Genomic DNA, 22,406 nt, shown 5'->3' on the forward strand with positions numbered 1-22,406 from the left:
TTGTCTAAATCTGCACATTTTCTACCAATAAGAGAGAAATACTCTTTAGAAAAGCTAGCGCAGATTTACATCAAAGAAATTGTTATCAGACACAGTGTTCCCTTGTCTATTATCTCTGATAGAGATAGTCGGTTTACTTCAAAGTTCTGCGAAGGATTACAGAAAGCTTTGGGGTCTGAAATTCGATTAAGTACAGCTTATCATCCGCAAACAGATGGGCAAAGTGAGAGAACTATCCAGACTCTCGAAGATATGTTGAGAAGCTGTATCATTGATTTCGGGGGATCGTGGGAAGATCACTTGCCATTGATAGAGTTTGCATATAACAATAGTTACCATTCCAGCATCCAAGCGACACCATATGAAGTGTTGTATGGACGTAAATGCCGAACGCCGTTGTGTTGGAATGAGGTTGGTGAAAAACAGCTAACGGGTCCTGAAATTGTCCAAGAAACTTTTGAAAAGATCGAACAAATCTGCGAAAGAATTAAAACAGCACAAGATCGTCAGAAAAGTTATGCTGATAATCGTCGAAAGCCGATTGAGTTTGGTATACGTGATTTTGTGATGTTAAAAGTTTCGCCATGGAAAGGTGTCATCAGATTTGGAAAGAAAGGAAAGCTCAGTCCGAGGTATGTAGGGCCGTTCAGAATATGTAAGAGAATTGGGTCATTAGCATATCAGTTAGAGTTGCCAGAAGAGCTGAGTCTGATTCACAACACTTTTCATGTGTCGAATCTACGGAAATGTTTGGCCGATTCAAGTCTAGCCATACCGATACCAGAGATTCAATTAGACAGTAAGCTGAATTTTGTGGAAACACCAGAAGCTGTAATTGACCGAAAGATTAAGGTGTTGAGAAACAAAGAAATAAGTCTGGTTAAAATTGAGTGGAAGTTTCACAAAGGACTAGAAGCAACATGGGAACTAGAGTCAAAAATGAGATCAGAATACCCTTGGCTCTTTGATTAAAGGAATTTCGGGACGGAATACTTTTGAGGGATGGATAATGTGATAACTGGATCTTGGTTATCACCCGAGGTAATAAATACATGATTATTTGTTACAAAATGTTTATGTGACATCATGATAAATTTGGTTTATTTAATCATGCTAGTGTATAAAAATTATGTGCATGTATATGTGATTATACACACATGCATGGTGTGTATGTGTATGTAGCCGACCTTTCCTGTTTTGGAAAGGTATAAAAGGAAGCTTTAGTCTTCATTGCTTTTGCCTGCCAAATTGAGAGTTAAGTGAGCGATTTAAGAAAAGATAAAGAGTTGACCGAATTGCAAGTGCCTGATTTCAAGTGTTTGGTTTCAAAAAGCTTATTAAGGTGAGTGATTTCTAAACCTTTTTACATAAAATTTGATACTGGTTTTATTGCAATGTTATTTATTATTGGAATGAAATCAGTTATTTGTTCAAGTGTTTTATCCGGACAAAGGCTGACCGGATTAAGTTTAAATCGGACAAAGCTTGTCCGGATTATTTGTAAATCGATCAAACTTTGGGCGATGTATTGTCCGGACTTTTATCTGGACAAAGTTGTTGAAATTTATTCTAAGTGTTAAATCGGTCAAGTGTTGGGCGATTAAGTCTTAAATCGTTCAGGTGTTGAACGGTTTAACCTTAAACCGGTTATGTGTYAAGCGGATTAAGATTGGTTATCTTTTTGAACTAAGTATGAATAGGACCATATGGTGACCGGATTATTTTAAATCGGTTGAGCTTTGGGCGATGTATTGTCCGGACTCTTTATCCGGACAAAGTTGTTGGAATTATTCCAAGTGTTAAATCGGACAAGGCTTGGGCGATGAGTTGTCCGGATTTGGTAAACCGGCTAAGACTTGACCGGAGATGAAGTCCGGCCAAGCCTAGGTTGACCGGATTTGTTTTATGACTTGTGCCTGATTGATAAAAATTGTTACTTTATCATAAAATGAAGGTTTGATATAAATGATTTTGGATTAATAATAATTCCATTGGCTGCGGTCTATTTGGAATTGTTTTATGAAAAGTTTTGATGAGGAAATAAGGGTGGCATATCAAGGAGAGGTGTATCATGGGATAAGGGTGACATATTAAGGAGAGGTGTACCATGAGATAAGAGTGTCATATCAAGGAGAGGTGTACATTTGATATAAGGGTGACATTTGTATGTGTGTTGTATGATATAACTCTTTCTATTATATCCCTTAAGATTACCGTGGTCTGGAATCTTTATTTCTTTGTGATTTAAATATTTAGAATCAAGGTTCTTATTGAAAATCATAGTCTGGATGTTATTGAGGAGAAAACATCAGGTTTGGTCTGAAACTTTATATAAACCTTATTTGATATGAGAAGGTTTAAAAGTGGCATTATATGAAGCCTAATTGGTTTAGAGGTATGAGATTTGAATAGCTACATGCTTTGCGTGAAAAGTGGAAAGAATCTGGTAGTATGTTCCTATTTGTTCATATATTTGTTATATATATGAAATGTTGTTTTCCATAAAGATTTTGGTAATTTTCACCCTGCAATAACATAAATAAGGTATCTCACTAGAACTTTCGGTCTAACCCTCGTTTTGTGATTTTAACTATGTATTGCAGGAGGTTCGGACTGTAAGGAAAAAGGGAAAATATGATATTTTCCTATATGCATTTCTGCTTGAAAATCTGTAGTGATGTACAGTTTTGATTGATTAGTACAAGAAATGTATTTGAATTTTTGAACTTTGTATTTGGTCATGTTAGATTCTTGTACTAAGGGACCTGAATGAGATAATATCATGTATTTCTTTTGTATAAAATATGTGTTATATATGCAATTTGTGTTTTGGGGCGTTACATGTATAAATTCAAACCACACATTAAAAAATATCAAAAAACACCTTTAATGTTATTATAATCTTAGTAATAATAAAATAATGTATCTTTTATTATGATATTCTTTTTGTTATTAAAACACAATTATTATAATATATAATTAATTTTTATAATCAATAAATAATTATCATTTATAATATGTCTGTATACTTCAATTACCAGTATCAAGTATAGTTATCGAGATAATTTTGATGCACATATTTTTCTCTTTGATAATTTTGCAAGTTTTTCCCTTTAAAATCTTTTTACCGCTTAATATCCAAGTAAGAACATATCTTTATTAAATAGTTGTATTAATCTTTTGTTTCTGATTACAACAAAACTTTACATTTGACCATAACATATTCCAAAAACAATGTTATTTTTGACAGACTCTTGTTGATTTTGATAACATTGTGAGAAACCAAAAAAACTTTGCAGACATCAAAACTGATACCAATAAAGTCCTACACAAGAAAACTCTTGGAGGTTGAATTTTGATTATTTGCAGATTATCTAGAATAAGAGGGAGAGAAGTTATTGAGAAGAAAGCATAGAGAAATGATTTCAATAGGTTCAACATCATGCATGTAGGTCAATCTTACATTATATAGTCGCACTATCTACACTTAATATTCACTCATAAACTATTTTATGTTTTTAAGATGATGTATGTTAAAAAGGCTAATCTAGCATTTTGTAGATGCAATACATCATGTCCTTTTACATAGTTCTATTTTGATAAGTTCGCCTTAGAGTTTTTTCTTGTTTGAAAAGTATAACACTATGATAATTTTAATGTTTACAAATACCGTTGATATTTCAAAAATGGGATGAAGACTGAAGTTGTCAAAACAGTCCTCAAATTCTTTTGAGATTTAAAGATGAACTGTAAAAAAACCCAATTTGATGGATGATTTTTATAGGATTCAACTTTCGTATTTCTCATTTAGTTATCAAAATATCATTTTACTTGCAAATAACGTCATAATTTAAAGGGTAGAACATTTTATAGATAATTAATTAGTTTTTTATTTACAAGAAATTTTTTATATTTAGCTGCATTGCAGCGAGTACAAAACTTGTGTGTGTGTGTATATATATATATATATATATATATATAGATTGATTATTATTGTTATGTTTTTAATAGTTATGTGATACTGACTGTTGAAGATCCTAGTTCAGGGCTTGTAGGTTTGACTTGGAGGTCCTGTTTAAGAGCGCGTCATTCAAACACACCAGAGGATTGATTAGTGTTGCACAACATCTACGGATGGTAGGTTCACAATTTTTAGAATTAAATTTGATGAATATTTTGTATAAAATATATTATCAGCGTAACATCGACAATTTTTAGCAATTAATTTCATATTAACAACGACAAAATTATCTATTTACTCGTTTCAGTAAACTTTTATACACATATGTAAGACCACTTTTAAATCTTTAAACATTAATCTGTCTGGATAAATTAAGATAAATAGGTGTTTGGGATTGCTTATTTTAGGGGCTTTTTGACTTATTTTAGTCTGGCACTGGTGATAAACTAAATGCTAGTGTTTGGACGAGGAAAAATAAAACTTCTTATGTCAATGCCAAACCGGTAATAAGCAGTTTTTGATAAGTTAATCTATCCTGATGGCTTATGAAAAACTGCTTATTACCGATTTACCATTTTAACCCTGTTTTATTAATGTTTGTTAATTATTAATCTTATTGATATAAATTTTTGTCAAATATATTATTATAAATGATGAAAAATAAATTTTTACATGTTAAATAATAAAATAAGTTAATAAAGTATCTCAAACACTCCCATAAGTCAATAATGTGGAAGACTGTCATTTTTGGTCATTTTACATATATATGCAAAATTTTCCAAACACTAAAAACAACTTATCAACTTATTATTTTTTTGCTACAGCTATAAGCTAATTCAAACACTTTTTACAGAACTCCGGTTTGATACCACATAAGTTAATAAACACTTTTATAAAAAAACATAATTTGTTTTAAATAAGCAATCTCAAAAACCTTCTGAACTTAAAATATATTTAAAACAATAAAATATTATTGTTTTATTACAAATTTTAATGTGTGAATGTTGATAAACTATTTAATTTTTTTTAATGAAATGTGTGATTAAAAATTATAGGACAAGTGTAATTTTGAAAAAAAAATATAACTTAATGTTTTAAGATAAGATGAGGTAACTTAACATGTTAAGTCAATTTCTTAATATTAAATTAAAATCAAACACGTTAATATAACTTAACCAATTAAATTAATCTCTTATTAAATTTATTAGGGGTTGTTTACTAAAGAAAGACTTGGTAGAATTTCTCATCAAATAAACATGAGAAGAGTCAAGAATTTTACTGGGTAAGAGCGATGAGAATGATGGAGAGTCTTATCCGATAAGTAAGGATGACGATTATTACCCATGTCTTACCCAATAAATTGTTACATATGATATGTTTTAATATACTAAAATCTTACGCATCAAAATAAATTATAATGTTGGCTTATATAAAAAAACGCTTATCTGATAAATAATTGGGTAAGTTGAAAATGGTTATCCAAAATAAGCCCAACAATTATATATATATATTCTGAAAAAAAAAAAACTTCAACTTATTCGTGATCGATCTTCTCTTTTTTTACTGGGGGGTGAGAAACCCTATATACTCAATCAACGGTGCCAACGAATGGGTTGAAATTTTAGGGCTCAATTTTCCCTCTAAAAATCACATTTGATTATCCCCAATTTCACCACTTTCCCCAAATTTCCCTCCACTTCTCAAACTAACCCTGATTCTACTCCCTTTCGCTAGGCACTAGTGAAAATCTCTTTGATTGCTTCACGTTTTCCTGTAATGTTTCTACTTTTCAATTTTATTCAATGCTTGATTTTAATTTTTCCAACTATGAATCTTCGTCAAATTTATCTACTTTTGTGAATGAATTTTGAAGTCAACAATTTTGTTGTGATTTCGAGTGCAGGTAAGATAACATGGGTGATGATGATAACGGTAATGATAAATCGTCCGAGACGGATGCTAGTACTTGGGATTTTGACGGTCAGGAGACTCAGATTTTTGATAGTCAGTTTTTCGATTCTCCAACTTCATCGCCTGGTAAGATGTTTTTTTTTTCTCTTACGGAATCTATTTCAATTAAATTGAACCGTAATGCAGTTTTTTCTTTCTTTCTGTTTTGGATGTCTGGATCATTATCCTCTTGAAGGGCATAATTTCATTGATTTCATGTTTGATAGGATTGCCAAAACATTTAATTCCCCAGTATTTTAAAAGTTATCCCTTATTTGGAACATTCATTTCTTTGTGCATTTTATGTAGTATTTGGTGGTTTAAAATGTCTAGCATGCAATTCTAGGTTAAATGGCTTACTAGGTGAATGGTCCTTGTTCATAACGTGGTGGATGCAATTGATAGGTTGAAAATGAGTAGCTTGTTAAAAAGAATTCTTGCAAGCAACTTACAAGTTTTAAGTGGTGAAAATCTTTTTTTTTTTAGAGGAAAAGCTCCAGGCAATATTATAAAAACAAGCAAAAACTACAAGAGTTCAGGCAAACCGCCACAACCAACCAAGCAAACAAACAAGAAAAAACTTGGTAACAACACCAAACCAAGCAACGAGCAACCAAAAGGTACAAAGGCCACAAGATCTAAACAAACTAGAGAAAAGGATGTCGAGAAACCTCCTCCAAAAACCTATCCAAAAGCCAAACAACTCTAAGCCACCAAGAGCTCCATCACGAATCAGCGTTGATGATCAACCCTTGCTTCTTTTTGTTTTTCCAAGCCTTACTCATTAAGATTTTCCTTCTAATCTCCTTAACAATTTGCATTACTGTTCTTTTCTGAGGCGTAAATATTCTTCTATTTCTTTCCTGCCACACAAAGTACACAGAAGCAGCTAGAGCCAATTTATGGACAAGTGTTTTTGGCGATTTCTAAGAATCCGAAAGAGCCGCCATTATATCATCCCAAGACTCCAGAAATCCCATCCAATCAACATCCCTTCGCACTCTTCTCCACACCTCTATCGAAAAAACATATTCAAAAAGTAAATAGTTGTGAGAGTCTTTGATGATTGATAACAGAGAATGTGATGAGACTGTACTAACTAATACTTTCTACTCTGTTATTGTCCATTATATCTTATAAAGTTACAAATAATAAAATGCCATTATGGAATGTTTATCCATTCATTTAGTTCATGTGTCATTTTCATTTTGTAGGTCCCATTTCCTTGATGCAAGGAGAAAAGGAGGTGGGACCCTGAAATTGGATGTGAGAAATGGAAGAAACATTATAGATGATTACATGTATGTTTTTTGTCTCCCTTGACAATGTGATATACATAGTATTGTCAAGGTCGGGGGTACTATTGCACTTGGTTTATTCACAAGAATATCTGTTGCAAGCTTGTTTTGAAGTATATACTATATACACACAGTCACACACACATATATGTAAATATATACGGCAAATGAAACTCAAACACACTCGCCACCTTTGGTGAGGTTGGAAACCCTTGACTTCTAGGAAGGTTGGGTTTCTGAATACTGCTAGGCAAAGGCCCTTTGGTTGCTAAAACACTTTATATTAGTTGGAGATTCTTAATTATCCTTCTAATTGAAGTCATCGTAGTGATGAGCAATGCAAAGAGACAAAGAAAACAAGCAGTTCAATATCTTGTTATTTATCATCTTTGCATACATACATGAATGATATAAAAGGATATTTTCTAGCTTTTGGTTGAAGCATTTTCATGATTGATTCCTTTCTCTTGAATAATTTAGGTAATAAATTCAATGGTGATGATGCTGACGAGTTCCACACTCTACATGGTACTATTCCTTTTGATGACATTGTCATGTTTGAAGATGAGTTAGCGACCCAAGTTATGGACCCTGATGGTGAAACCCAACTGGTTAACCTTGGTTGTGAGACCCAAGTGGTGAACTTTGATGCTGAAATTGAAGTGATGGACTTTCCCGATTTTGTTGAACAGAATGGCACTCAGTTATTTAACGATTATGATACTGAAGAAGTTGTAGATAGTGATCATGAAGGAACTGAGAATACTCAAGTAGTGGATGAGTCTGATGAGCTGTCTGTTGAAGATTCTGGTAGGAGAGCATCCACTAATTCAGCAGACCTAGAGCATACACAGCATATGCGTCAATGCAACAAAGATACAAATGAATGCAAGCCAAAAATGGATTGTGGAAGGAGTGAACAGCAAACTTCAGGTAGTTGGTGATATTTTTTCTGTATCCATGACTTTTTATGTTCTGTATTGATGTTTTTCTCACATGATGTTATGTTATTCTTGCTGAGACTTGACAGGAGTAGGTTTCAAGACATTTACCTCGATTCGTGCAGCATCTATGAGGGCTTCTGGCCTGGCAGCTCTCAACAAAGCTTCTCAAAGAAGTAAGAGTCCATCTTGTTCTACTTTATGTTCAGAACCTGACATTGAACATAGAAGAAAACTACTTGGAAGAAGTCCATCTCATGACCTGGAGAACCACAAATTATTTGATGGACCAGAAACTGGGAATAGGTGTCGATTTGGTAGGGCAACTGCAAGGAAACTTTTTGCTGAGGATGCACAAACTGAAACTAAAGAGCCAAATGACAATGCGAAACTTTGTGTAGAAGCTAATTCACATATGTGTTCTGGTTTGGAGACTGAGTTGGCTGGATTAAGCTATGTTGATTCTCAAGAACCTGGAGAGGCATCACAAGCAAATGCACTTGACTTTGTGGACAACTTTTTGAAAGTCAATATTGAGTGCAGTGATGAACGTGACATTGGCAAGTCTACTGGGGGCAAAGAAAACCCTGTTTTAAGTGCTAAAGGGACTCAAACTTTGGCCAAAAGTGCTAATCTTATCAATGCAGTTGGTGAGAGAGGGATTTTTGATTGGGATAATAATCGTGAAGATGAAGGAGGAGGAGAATTTTTCAGAAAGAAGAAGGAAGCATTCTTTGCTAGTGGAGGCCGGAAACTGAATTCCTCCTCTTCCAGAAATGGCAGGATATTGGGAGTCTCAAGAGACAAGAAGCAACCCAACATCCATGAGAAAATAATGGGGTTAGTTTGCTCTGATTCGAAGTTGGTTGTGGGAAATAATAAAGCAAATGATAAATCAGATAACAGCTTAAGAACACACTTAAAGGATTCAAATTCCAGAAAGAATCTTATTAATGAATTGGATAAGCAGTCAAATCTACATGAGCATGGGATGTCAGATATGCCAACTGACATGCATGCACAAGAAACAACGGAGATACGCTTTGACACACAAATGGCAGCCGAAGCAATGGAAGACTTATGCTTTGGATTGCTTGTGACTGGTCATGAATCCACCAAAGCTGATGAAGGTTGCAACCATATGCCAAAGGGGTTTTATAAAGGAGAAGCGCAGGAGAAATCACTTACAAAACGAAGTCGTAAAGCCCTACCCTTGCCTGATGATGGAGCCAGAACAAGACAATCCAAGCTAAAGAGGATTAATGGTCAATCTAAGGAAGCGACTGCTGCTCCATTACAACACTCTGCAAAAGTTAGGAAGCAACATGACACCGTACCGGTTAAAGAACTTAAGCGGGTCAAATCAGCTGGTAAAAAGAAAATTGCCTGCAATCAGAGTGAGAATCTTGACAATCTGCCGAAAAGAAGAGGAGAGATGTCTCTGAAGAGAAGAGAAATTGACACAACAGATGCTCCTGTTGAATCGGGCGACCAAATGTCATTCAAGAAACAGTGTATTCAAGGGGCACTTGGACATGTTACACCTGTAGCTCGGCGAACTAGGCGGTCCATGAGAGTTAATGAGTCAGAGAAGTCGAAGGATGCTTCAAGTGATCTCACAGAGGAGATAAATATTCTGACTGGATTTGTCCCTAAAGGCAAAAGAACATGCCAAAAGTTGTCACCTGCAAGACAAAAAGTTGGTAGCCAATCTATTTCAAGATTGACGAGGTCAAAAGTTGCTATTCTGAGTAAACAAGGAAAAGGATCTGGTGATAATCATCACGGAAATGGTCAGGCTAATACCTTGCCATGTTATGAAGAAGCAAGGGCAAGTCCTAGGCTAGAAGGATCCCTTAGAGTAAGGAACGAACCAATTCCTTCAGCATGTGCTACTCCTGTCAGTCGTGGGACACCTGTAAAGGAAGCATCTCCAATCTGCATGGGAGACGAATATCTTAAGCAGTCATGCAGGAAGAGTCGTATAAGGTCATCCCTTATCCAAGAAGTCTGTAGCTTAGCTTCTGCAGGAGCAACACTTATATCTCCGACCAAAGATACAAGGAAGAGGAGAGATGTTTCTTTGATTTGTGTTCTGTTCAGTCGTCACTTAGATGGAGATATCGTCAAGCAGCAAAAAAAGGTTCCATGTTTTTGTTGTATCTTCTACTTGAGTACTGATCTTATTCTTGGTTGCTAAGCATTATTAATATAACTGTCACAGATCTTATCTCGGTTGGGGGCTTCAGAATCATTTTCGATGTCAGATGCAACACACTTCATAGCAGATGACTTTGTACGTACAAGGAATATGTTGGAAGCAATTGCTTTGGGGAAACCAGTAGTTACACATCTCTGGCTTGAGAGCTGTGGACAAGCTTGCTGTCACATCGATGAGAAAAATTTCATACTGAGAGATGCTAAGAAGGAGAAAGAATTCGGATTTAGTCTTCCAGCATCATTGGCACGTGCGTGTCAAAATCCACTTCTGAAGGTAATAAATTAGTGCTTTTGGATTTATTTTTATCTAATGTCGGGGTTGCTCTTTAATAAATCAAAATTTCTATGCAGGGACACAAAGTCTTGATTACACCAAATACAAAGCCTGGTAAAGATATATTAGCAAACTTGGTCAAAGCAGTTCATGGTGTGGTGCGTAATTTTCTCTTGCACATTGTTCTGTTACATGAAATTAGTGTTAAAATCACGATAATCCCTTGAGATGATTTGTTACACATAAGCAGGTTGGTAGTGTGGTTAATCTTTACTTGCTCGTAGAACACTTGTACGAGCTTTTACTTATTATTTCATCAGGATTTTTCCAGACTAACAGTGTAAGAAATTGTAAAATCTAAAGAAAATAAACCCTACCACACAAATTATGGTCATGAGATATTAAATAAATAAATCTTCCTTGAAGTTTGGCATGTTCAGTATGTAGTAGCTTATGATTTTTTGGCTGCACACACACTCATATATCCTGTTGGAGCTGTGACTCAGCTAATAACCCTTGAGCACTCGCTAAATCTCCAGCCACATAGATCATGCTTATGAGAAAAATGGTTTGAGTGGCATGCTTAATTTTGTGAAGTCATACCCAGGGAGTGTAGGGACACAAAATAGCTTTTATTGGCAGACGTCCACATTAGGCACAATCTTAGGGGTGTAAAATACCCTAGAACGCGATGGTGTAAGTGTGTAACCTAAAAGAGGACACTCTAAGTACGTTTAGTGATCCAATTGCTAAATAAGATATTGAGATAACTAACAGGAAGCTAATAGGACGTGGAAAATAGAGAGAATACAACTTGCATTTAGGCATCACAATGGAAGTGGTTGGAGAAAGTAAAGGAAGTAGACATTAAGCAAGTACAGAAGGATATTAATGAAAAAAACAGGTGCTAGGGACATAAAGAAGTGCAAGCTAGCCAGGAGTGAAGCTGCTTGTTACCTCCCTATCATTGCTTCACTTCATAATCATGGAGACTACGTTATTCTCATTCCTGCTTCAGCCCATCAATGCAGGCAGTTAGGCTCTTGCTATAGGTTAGGGCACAAGAAACCAGACATGAAAGATATGAAGAAATCTACAAGAAACTAGAAAGGAGAGAGGAGATAGATGCATACAAGCAGGCAGAGGAAGGAAAAGTTAGAACACCAGTTATATCAAATGCATCAAGGATGAGAAACAACGCCTTTTGGCAGTCTATAAACTACTTGGTGATGTAAGAGGAAGTACAAAAGGGTATTAATGAAAATTGGTGCTATAAACTCTTGCATAAAGGAGAGAAGTGCAAGCTAGTCAAGAGGGAAGCTAAGAAACTAGAAGTTACATCAAATGCATCAAGGATGAGAAGCAGCACTTCTTAGTTATCATCTAAAATTGAAGTAAGGTCTTAGAAAGTCCACTTGAATTATGTTCGGGTGATCAACAACATAGGCTATTTTGTTGATTAAATGGCTCATCGAGAGATATAGGGGACAAATGATGTGCATATGGTGTTTATAATCTAGAGAAGGCATCTGATATGGTGTCAAGAGAAGTGATATGCATTGTGTTGAGTTCTTGAGAGGAAGAAAACAAGACCTATGTATTCTTTATCACTATATGTTTTTGTTGAACCTCCTGATCCGACAATCTTCTATATTCCGATCTCGAGTTATTTATCGAATTATTCATCGAACTAGAACTGTTTACTGATTCAGCCCCACCGGTAACAATTCTATTACTCGAGAATGTCGTAAATGACTTTTTTGGCACTGAAAACGATCCTACTTCTTGCACTTCGTCATTCATCACTGTATAGGCTCCCAACTCCACCAAAACAGCTTGTCCTTCTTGTTGGATCAATTTCCCCATTGCTTTTAATGAAATTAACGATTTCCCTAAAGAGGGATCACCTTTCAGCACCACCGAATTTAGGTGGTAATCCTCATCGATAGTGGAGCAACTCACAATTTCGTTTCCAAAAATATAGTAGATAAGTTGAATCTGAAGATTGATAAAACGAAGGAGTATTTTATAACAATGGGGATGGGAAACAAAGTGAAGAGTAATGGAATTTGTAAGCATGTTGTGTTGAATGTGCAAAGTTTGGAGGTGATAGAAGACTTTCTTCCCATCCAATTGGGGAACAGTGATGTGATATTGGGGGTTCAATGGCTGGAAACTTTAGGTGCAACGTACACTAATTGGAAACAGCAAATCTTCTTTTATATGTGAAACGTACAGTAGGCTTATCATAGGCTTGCACCAAGAGTAACCTTGGGTACTTATCTATATTGCTTTAATAGTTGATGAACTTGGGAAAGACATACAAGGTGATGTATCGTTGCATATGCTGTTTTCAATGATGGTACAATGTTTGGCATAAATAACTTGTTGAATCTTATCTCTTGCTCTTTCATAGGAACAGAAGGAAAGTAAAGGCAATCCTTTGATGCATTAGGTAAACCTAAGGCGGCCACGGGAAAAAGTGATTAAGGAGCAGAATTTCAAAATTTGCTGAGCAAGGATTATAATTAAAACTACTTTAATCTAATCTTGTTTCAATATGTGTGCTATAGTTTCTCTAATTTTGTCTCCTTTACATGTTAAATATAAGTTACAGTGAACCAAATGGTTTTACAAGCCAGCGTTATTCAGGGTTTTTAACCTGTGTATGCACCACCCTACAAATTCTTTTTGCGGGACGCACTGCAACAACCATTTGTTTTACACTACTAAACTTTTTCTTGGTTATGCTCATGCATACTCACTTGGTGATATAGATCCACCCTTATTTTGTGGTCTATTACATATTTATCACTTGAAATCATGGGAATTCTGTACAGACTGAATTTAAGCTTTTCAAGGTTTCCCAGTTTCTAAATTTTCCTTGGTACTCGTCTGCTGAAGCTTGATCATGGCATAATCAGTTTTCAAGGGTTTTGTTTGCTCTGCACGTATCTGTTTCTCGTATCTCTCATTTTGCATGCCGTGTAGCTGTGATAGGATTCCATAAACGATAATGAACTACTCTTTTCACTTGTATATTCTATTTCTAAAATCTATTGCTGCTAGCCTTCACACCTTTTCCAGCATGCTTCTAATGGGATTAACCCAACAACCGTGAAGAACTTTCAATTTGTTCTCATGTTCATCTTCTCACTTCTGCAGTTATTTCTTTTTCTTTTTTTGGTATAACTTCCTTCCTCTTATGAAATATTTCAACAACCTGGTGTGATTTTTTTTCAGGCGGTTGAGCGAATGGGCAGAACTGCATTAAAGGATGATAAAGTTCCTGAGAGATTGCTGATTCTATCGTGTGAAGAAGATTATGCGCTCTGTTTGCCTTTCCTTGAGAAAGGTCCAAATAGTTTATATAAACTGCTGTTGTTCAGTAAATAAATTGTAGTTTTGTCAAACATCCGTTAAACTTTCCAATGTCGTACTTCATGCAGGAGCAGCAATTTATAGTTCGGAGCTCATACTCAACGGCATTGTTACCCAGAGACTGGATTACCAAAGGTTGGCCCTCTATTCTAGTAAATTAGTTATAATTAACCAGTGTTCTACTGTTATCTTTTATTTTAGGGAAAAATGCATATAACAGTGTTAGGTTTTGTTTCTATTTAGTGTAACGAATAATTTTTTTCTTTCAATTTTCCCTATTAAACTGGTTTTCAGCCTACATGAATTTAAAAAATGTAACTAAATCTCTTGTTTTTAACAAAAAGATAGTGAAACTATAATCTCACTTGGTAATCCACTGTAATCAATTTCACAATACAGTTGACGACTTGACATGTGTGTCATCAAATGTTACAAGATCGGTAGGTTACAGGTCAAAATGATTGATTTGATTGATCTTTTTCGTACTTTGACAAAGTTCATTGCATCTTTGATGACAGACACCGTCTCTTTTTAGATCACGTGAAGAGAACCCGTTCGACAGTTTGGCTGAAGAAAGATGACAACCAATATAAGCCTGTTGGTAAAGGGAAATAAACGTCGCTATGTTTGATCTTCTGCCGGTATCCGATCTTTCCTTTTTTTTATCTTTTTTTCTTTGTTGTTTTTTGTTTTAGCATGTACATGTGAAAAATAAGTAGCTTTGTTAAATTAGAAGTGCAAGAGCTTGTTTATTACTTTGGACTTCTTTTTCCTGGAATTTTCAAAGAGGTAGGATTGAATGATGACTTCAAAAGTCTCGATCCATTTGGATTTGAATTTCATTTCATTTTGCATTTGATTTAAAGGAAAGTATGGAATTGAAATCATAGTATTTCAAGAATTCCCACAAACATTGGATTTAGAAATCCTATTTTGAGCTTGGCTTTAAAAGTCAAAAATACCAGGGGTCTAGGTTCAAATCCAAGAAGGAATAAAAAATCTTTTTGTGACTACGGAGGTTCAAATGTGCTGACTCCGGGTTATCTGTAAAGCAGGTGGTTGTCCTGGGATTAGTCGGCTCGCATAGCGGGTTGGATATCTAGGTTGATCAAAAAAAAAAAAAAACCTATTTTGGTATTTTAGGGGATTTTACAGCATTTGTCTGTAATAATGTTTTAAAATATGATGAATAACATGTTCTTAAAGATATTTGTTTTATAATAATCAATTAATAAAAGATAGTTTAATTATTTCTGTAAAGAAAGAAATTAAATTCTACTTCAGATTCTACAAAACAAATACATTAAATTATTTCATAAAATTCAAATATTTAAAAAACAATTCGTCAAACCAGTATCAAATGTAGTCTTTTTGGAAATGGCATAGTTTTGTACAAATGGCATAATCTAATCAGACCATATTTATTGTTGAGTTATTTCGTTATGCAATTAACAGGAGCAAATGAAAGTTGATGGATCTTAGGAATTTTTTTTAAATGGTGTTATCATTTCACTACAAGGATCGAAGATATTGAAATTTCGTAATTGCTTACCCAGTAAGCGCTTACCGATAAGAGTCAACACTGATTTATTTTGATGTGCAAGATTTTAGTATATCAAAACATTTCGAATGCAACAATTTACTGGGTAAGCGCTTACCTGGGTAAAAGTCGTCATTCTCACTTACCGGGTAAGATTCTCCATCCTTTTCATTGTTCTTACCCGATAAGATTCTTGGCCCTTTTCATGTTCATCCGATGAGAAACTTTATCCAATAAACACTTACCAAATAAGTGTTTGGTAAACAACCTGTGGTAATCATATATTTATATTCGCTACATTTGTTTTTTCCTTTTACCAAATTTATTCTGTCCACTTTTTCCCCTTTCAATTAACATATTTGTTTTCTATTTAAAAATTTGATATTAAAGTATAAAAGAATATTTTTCATGGTCTTATTATTTATTACAGACAACGTTTAATGAGAAAAAGATCTTTGAAATAATGATAATAAAAAACTATATATAATAACAATGATTTATGATTTGGTAATCATAGTCTTTCTATGTTAGAGCTCTTTACCAATTTTTTTTATTAAGTTTTGTATGGATAAATTTGTCTGTCCGGATAAATTTGTCTGTCTGGATAAATGGGTGGTGCTGTTTATTTTTTTTTTATCTGAACCAACAGTTTGAATAACATAAATGGATTTACCCCCAATATTAATTATTTGAATATCAAAACAAAAAATCACAAAAATACCGAAGATGGAGTGTCTCATATGGGAAGGAGGCGATGCTTTAAATAAGGGGCAAGGGTGTCATTTTTGTGGCTGAATGGGGACAACACATCATTTCTATCTGTGCGATTAAKCCATGTTCTGTGCGAATAAGCCGTAAGTAAACAACCCAAATGAGCTGTACGAATAAGCCAGATAGACCGATAAACCTAATTAAGCCACAAGTAAACAACTATCTTATCTAATAGATGTAAACACATTTTTATTTAACTTATTGGATAAAAAAATTTTGTAAACACATTTTTATTTAACTTATTGGATAAAATTTTATTACATTAAAACAACACCGTACGTGCTTCTTAAAAGATGGGCACCATATGGAACATTTTCATCCGATAAGTGTTTAGCGGGTAATAGTCGTCACTCTCACTTACCGGGCCTTGGTCCTTATGATCGCTCGTATCGGGTAAGATTTTCAATATTTGTCATGTTCATTCGATAAGGTAAATTTACCAGATAAACACTTACCGAATAATTGTTTAGTAAACAAACCCTTGGTAACAAAGATATTGAATGATCGAAAAACGAAACTTAGTATGTCATTGTCGATGTTTCTAGCAATTGTATAAATTGGTGATGAAAACTTCAGTTTTCATTTTTTGATCAAGGGAGAATACAACAAAACTAGACAACCGACACCTCAATAACAACTTCAAAATCCAGATGTAAACTGTGTCAGTATTTTGAATGAATTCTTTCAACTTTGTATCGTTGTCATCTAACCTCGTTTTGTTGATGAAAAGTTTGAACCTATATTTAACCTAGTTTTGCTTAACCTCGACTTGCAATTAACTTTTGGTTCGATTAGCGGTTAACCCCTACAAAAAGCGAACAAAGAAGTGGGATTCCATGTGTTAGAGCACTTGATGATTGGCATACGATAAAGTGATAAATGAGTATGTGAGAATCGAGATTCAGGTTGACTTCTGACATAAAAACGAGCGTGGATATTATAATTTAGATCATTGGGAATTTATACTTTGATATAGGTAGATAATTTCATATTTATCTAGATTACCAGTTTTACCCAAACACTTGTAACCACAAGGGTAGTGCCTGATTGGTTTAAACTTGACTCCAAAGATAAAAAATACCTAGAGGTCCCAGGTTCAAATCCAAGGAGGAATAAAGATCCCCTTGTGGCCACGGAGGTTCAAATACGGTAACTCCGGACTATTTGAAAAACAGGTGATTGCCCTGGGATTAGTCGGCTCACATAGCGGGTTGGATATCCAGGTTAATAAAAAAAAAGTCTAGATATAAGAGTGAACTATAGTTTTGGTCTTCAGAACTCCATGCTCTCGTATTTGGACAAAGTCATGCGCCCCCGTTGCCAAATGAGCTACACGCCCCCGAGGGATCCATTCTCTCACATTCAATGATGGAACAAATACATACCTCTAACAACACAAACCATTGAGATAAAACTGCAAATAGCTTACAAGCAAGAACAAGAAGAAATAGAAAGACGATGGAATCTTTTTCATTCCGAAAAAGTTTTACAACACACGATCGAACAATTTCCAGATCTGGGGAGGTTTTTTCTTCTAGCTAATTGTGGTTTTTCCTAGATGGATGTTTAAATATGGCTTTTATTCAAATATGCATATAAATATATGATAGCCATATATAATAAAAGATTGATATGATCATTGAACCATCAAGTGACTAAAAACGAACTCGGGTTGGTCCTAATCACAACAACAAAACGTAAACAAGACCGATCAATCAAGTGTTATGGGTGGTACTACTGCTACCAGTTGACTGAGAAAGTTGCATGCTTTTTGATCCACTGGGCATACTGGTGGAGATGCCATCATCCATGGTGGTCGAACCAGAAGTCACCTCTGGCCTCAGCTCCGATGAAGAAGATGATGGAGCTAAGGTCCCGATATATGAGCCGACTGGATAGGGTGCGACTGGCATATCAGCAAGTGAAGATGCAGACGGACTGTAACTTAATGTTCCCATTGGGTGATCGAATTTGCACGATGGCCCAAACTTACAGACCCCATTTTGAGCATAATGTGAACAAAGAGGTGCACCCTGAAAACCATCATGTGGAATCAACAAGATTAAAACAATACCACACCATTTCAACACACGCAAAACTTTGTTACGGGAACTGCAAGTTATTTACTTCATTTCACAATGTTTAGGCTAAACCAAACAAACCCAATAATCCCGCCCGGAGGTCCCAGAAAGTAGTTTCCATGAAAAACCCCTGGCTTGTAGAATGTGTCAAGAAAAACATAAAACAAACTCACTTTCAGATGATTTAAAGTAGATGGTTATAAGAAAGAAAATGACACCAATTATGCATACAAACAACCTATCGTATGTTCTTTTTCAGCATTTTTTACACACTATGCATAAGCCGGTGGTCTTCATGAGGTGAGGTTTGCGTACATCTCACCCCTACCAGGCCTCACCTTTTTTTTTTTGGAAGTATATAATATTTATATATGGCAAATGCAACAAATAAACTCACACACCCTCCTCACCTATGGTGAGGTTTGAACCCCTGACCTCCTAGAAGGCCAAGGGCTACGATACCACTAGGTCAAAGGCCCTTTGGTTACCAGGCCTCACCTTCAGGTGGGATATTTTGTGCTTGTTTGGTTTGGTTTGGTTTGGTTTACTTAAGCACACCAACATATCATAATCACGCCAAAACCTCGATGGAGCAAACCAGAGATCATATTTTGACTTTTTAAGGAAAAAAGCGCGCATCAAAGGCCCCTTGACTCGATACAACTTATTTTATCAAATAATAAACGCCTTTCTTTCACCAAAGCAAGAATAAATAAGGCCTTCAAGTAGAGGACTAAAGATTAAGAGATGCACTTACTGGACGTAGAGGAAGGCCCATGGGGCTAAGGACAAAATTTGTCTTTGATACACTCCATTCTGGTGGATGATGATATTTACACGAGGAACCAAATTTACAATCTCCTGTCTTCATGTAAAACTGACATTCAGGTTCACCAGGCCTCTCAGGAAAGTTTTGACTTTTGCTCAAAGGATATGACGGAGATAATTGATTCACTGCATAACCAGGGCCCACTCCAACAATAGGTTGGCTATTAGGAGACGCTGCCGGATGCACAGGCCCCTGCACAATTTGAGATATTATGTGATTCAGAATGAACACAACTTCAGAAATGAAACCCCTTTAAATCTCTCTCAAAAAGACCCTTAACACGCCCCCTCAAATGGAGACAAAAGCTAGACTCCTGCTCTGATACCATGGTAGGATATGTGGAACCCTGTTGAATCTCTCTCCAAAAGAGCCCTTATAGAAAGAGGCGAGGATCCTATATAAATACATGTTTGATGGTCTGCGTCTAGCCGATGTAGGACTCCAACAAGAACAATGGAAAAGAGAAGCATATTGAAAATACCTGGTAAGGATTCCAACCAGGAAATGGAAGCATTCCAGGGGGAACCAGCATTGGACCATAAGTCCCTGGGAGATATGAGCCTGGAAGGAGAGGCGGCCTTCCAACTGGCCAGTTTCCGGCCAAAAACCCATACTGTTGAGAAGATGCAACGGTAGGAGATTGCACATTTGGGTACATAGCAGAAGGCATGGCCGACAAAGGTCCAGGCGAGAGTGGTGGTGGTGGTGATGGCATCATGCCAGCAAGCTGGGGATGGTGAAATTTACAGGTGATGCCAAACTTACATTGCCCTGTTTTCACATAGTATGAACACTCTTTTTCACTCTGAGAGAAAAAGAAAAAGAAAGTTCATGTTGAGTAACAAGTTTCAATATACCAAACTGAACGAACCTAGTATATTCCACTCAAAACCAGAGTCTACGGTGGGATATATGCATACCTCACCTCTACCCCTAGGATAAAGTGGTTATTTCAATATGAAGCTCAAATGGATCAGATAACAATGTTTAAGAGAAAAGAAAGAAAAACTGACCGGGCGAAGTGGATATCCGGACACATTTAGTGCCACTGTGCTTGATGATCCAACCCCGTGTCTAGGATGATGATATTTGCAGGAAGCACCGAATTTGCACATTCCCATTCGCATATAGTACTGGATAGTAAGTCGCATAGTTACCACCAACAATATGAAGTTGGAGTTCACACTCTTCATATAATATAAGCCAAGATGAAAGGGAACATAGCAAGATACTTCATTTCAACCGATACACATTTTTACAGACAAGCTAAGAATACATACAAAACAAAGCTGGATATCGATTTCCGTATAGCAAAAGATTACCACAATCTTGTTCCATATAATTAATATAAGCCATGATGAAAGGGAAAACACCAAATTATGAATACAAGTATAAAAATCATGCAACTTAAAACGGTTGAAGTAGAAAATCTGCGTTCTTTGGCTCTAAAATATAAATCTAACAAGTCAGAAAACCCATATTGCAAACTAAAAATATGCATAAACCTGGACTCAGAAGTACCAAATTCAAAAGTAATGGTTTTTTTTTATAGGGACAACCAATTCTGATCTCAATTTTTCTAGAACAAAATGATCAGATGCATATGTTATCAGATTTTCAATTTGGACACAATGAAAAAAGACGAACTTGTTAGCAACAGCAAACGTAAATCTAAATACCTCCATCAATAAAAAAGATAACACATACAAGAACTAGGATAAGTTAGCATGGTGACATTCTTTGATCTCCATCATTAAAAAGTAGATAAAGAATCCATTTTTAACAATTACACAACTTCAAGTTCAGAAGTATTGAAAAAGACGAGCATAGTTGGATCCTAATTATCTGAAAAATGGATTAATCAAAGAACATATAGCAAGAATCCTTCAAAGCAAGTAGTTCAACAAAATACCTGACATACAGGCTGCCCAATTCGCTCCGGGTACTCCCCTCCTCCGGCCCTCAGAGCTCCAACAACCTGCAGGGATTAGGAAACTTCTTTTATAAATGCATAAAAGATTTATGACCGATGATTTCAAGATAACAAAGTGATAAAAGATTCTAAGAAAAGCATAGAAACTTCCCCAAATTACAAACCATTAATTACTGCACTCAAAATCAAACTCTTTGAATACCCAAATCGGATATGGAACTATTAAATTCGAAGATGAAACTCCCTCACTTTCAAGCAATCCACAGATGATCACATTAAACATACAAGAAATGGCTAAAAAAAATGCAGATATGTAAGCACAATTTCAGCACGGAATTTTGGAAAAGTTTACCGAACCACGGTCACGAGGATGGTTGAACCGACAACGAGAACCATACCCACAAAACCCCGTCCTCAAATAATAGATGCAATCAGCCTCATCTGGCCGTTCAGGATACGATTCCGACCCACCTCCTAACCCTAACTGCCACATGGGCTCTGCATTTTCATCAAATCAAACAACACCAGAAATTTACCAAATTCGCATTACGACCCACGAATTCAAACCAAAATCGCAATTGAAATATCTGAAATGCAAGTAAGAGACGTACAGTGTACTTACCTTCGAGCCCTATTTGGCCACCAGATGAGCTCCATTCCGTAACCGGATCGGACTGCGACATCTCCATTGCAGGCAGGCGCAAATATAATATATGTATATAAAATAGCTATACAAATATACGTATATATATAATTTATCAACACTATACACACGGATTCAAGTAGCTGAAAAGGGTCAAATCTTATGAATGAATGCTATTGGGTTCCGCGATCGGCTTTTATAGTGAGAAAAAAGAAAGGTTTTTTGAGGGTTTCTCCCCCTCTTTATAGGGATCTTTATATATCGTTACTGCTGAACTGTGCGTCTGGTTTTGGTTTTGGTTTTGGCTCCTCTCTCTCTCTCTCTCTACCCTCTTTCTTGGTGGGTTTTCTTTTTTCCTTTTCTTTAATGGATTTTTTGAGTTTTGGGTCTACGAGTTTTCTTTCGTCTGTTAGTTGATATACGCGCCAAATCGAAGAGAGTGGGTTTCTTGATTCTGAATTCCGACTCCTTTTCTTCGAAGAATATGTCGCCCTTTTGATTTCCTACACGTGCACCAGCACCAAGTCCTCTTTTCACCTTGCATCTCGTCTCTTTTCTGAGTCAAACAAGATTGGGTGAAGAAC

The 22,406-nt window shown here is 35.7% G+C and overlaps 2 protein-coding genes across 4 annotated transcripts; one reads left to right on the plus strand and one right to left on the minus strand.

The window, feature by feature from the left end:
* The first annotated feature begins 5,644 nt into the window (after positions 1 to 5,644).
* LOC112528935 lies at positions 5,645 to 14,885 on the plus strand. Of its 3 annotated transcripts, none has more exons than XM_025139982.1 (9): positions 5,645 to 5,734; positions 5,865 to 5,998; positions 7,690 to 8,142; positions 8,231 to 10,293; positions 10,375 to 10,644; positions 10,722 to 10,802; positions 13,888 to 13,999; positions 14,094 to 14,160; positions 14,544 to 14,885. In XM_025139982.1, exons 2-9 carry the CDS (start codon positions 5,875 to 5,877, stop codon positions 14,638 to 14,640), a joined length of 3,267 nt encoding a protein of 1,088 aa, XP_024995750.1. In that variant the 5' UTR covers positions 5,645 to 5,734; positions 5,865 to 5,874; the 3' UTR covers positions 14,641 to 14,885. The 3 variants fall into 3 exon arrangements, with proteins under 3 accessions (XP_024995750.1, XP_024995752.1, XP_024995751.1); XM_025139984.1 differs by having other exon boundaries at positions 8,240 to 10,293; XM_025139983.1 differs by having other exon boundaries at positions 5,662 to 5,734; positions 5,860 to 5,998.
* Positions 14,886 to 17,784: 2,899 nt separating this feature from the next.
* On the minus strand, positions 17,785 to 21,868 carry LOC112529371 (zinc finger CCCH domain-containing protein 34-like). The gene is made up of 7 exons (XM_025140635.1): positions 21,802 to 21,868; positions 21,532 to 21,677; positions 21,159 to 21,224; positions 20,260 to 20,379; positions 19,728 to 20,051; positions 19,175 to 19,438; positions 17,785 to 18,369 (listed from the first exon to the last, which is right to left on the minus strand). Exons 1-7 carry the CDS (start codon positions 21,866 to 21,868, stop codon positions 18,052 to 18,054), a joined length of 1,305 nt encoding a protein of 434 aa, XP_024996403.1. The 3' UTR covers positions 17,785 to 18,051.
* Between the last annotated feature and the right edge of the window lie 538 nt (positions 21,869 to 22,406).

This window comes from Cynara cardunculus (assembly GCF_001531365.2).
Source record: "Cynara cardunculus var. scolymus isolate 2C chromosome LG 16, CcrdV1, whole genome shotgun sequence".
In the NCBI taxonomy this organism is placed as follows: domain Eukaryota; kingdom Viridiplantae; phylum Streptophyta; class Magnoliopsida; order Asterales; family Asteraceae; genus Cynara; species Cynara cardunculus.

What these genes read in the sequence shown, in the direction of transcription:
- LOC112529371 (XM_025140635.1), bottom strand. Translation starts at nt 21,868, where the DNA reads ATGGAGATGTCGCAGTCCGATCCGGTTACGGAATGGAGCTCATCTGGT. An exon ending in CCGGATATCCACTTCGCCCG is followed by an intron (nt 20,052 to 20,259) that starts GTCAGTTTTTCT and finishes TTTTTCTCTCAG; the next exon opens with AGTGAAAAAGAGTGTTCATA. An exon ending in TGGGCCTTCCTCTACGTCCA is followed by an intron (nt 18,370 to 19,174) that starts GTAAGTGCATCT and finishes GATGGTTTTCAG; the next exon opens with GGTGCACCTCTTTGTTCACA.
- LOC112528935 (XM_025139982.1), top strand. Translation starts at nt 5,875, where the DNA reads ATGGGTGATGATGATAACGGTAATGATAAATCGTCCGAGACGGATGCT. An exon ending in TCAAAGCAGTTCATGGTGTG is followed by an intron (nt 10,803 to 13,887) that starts GTGCGTAATTTT and finishes ATTTTTTTTCAG; the next exon opens with GCGGTTGAGCGAATGGGCAG. An exon ending in TTTGCCTTTCCTTGAGAAAG is followed by an intron (nt 14,000 to 14,093) that starts GTCCAAATAGTT and finishes TACTTCATGCAG; the next exon opens with GAGCAGCAATTTATAGTTCG.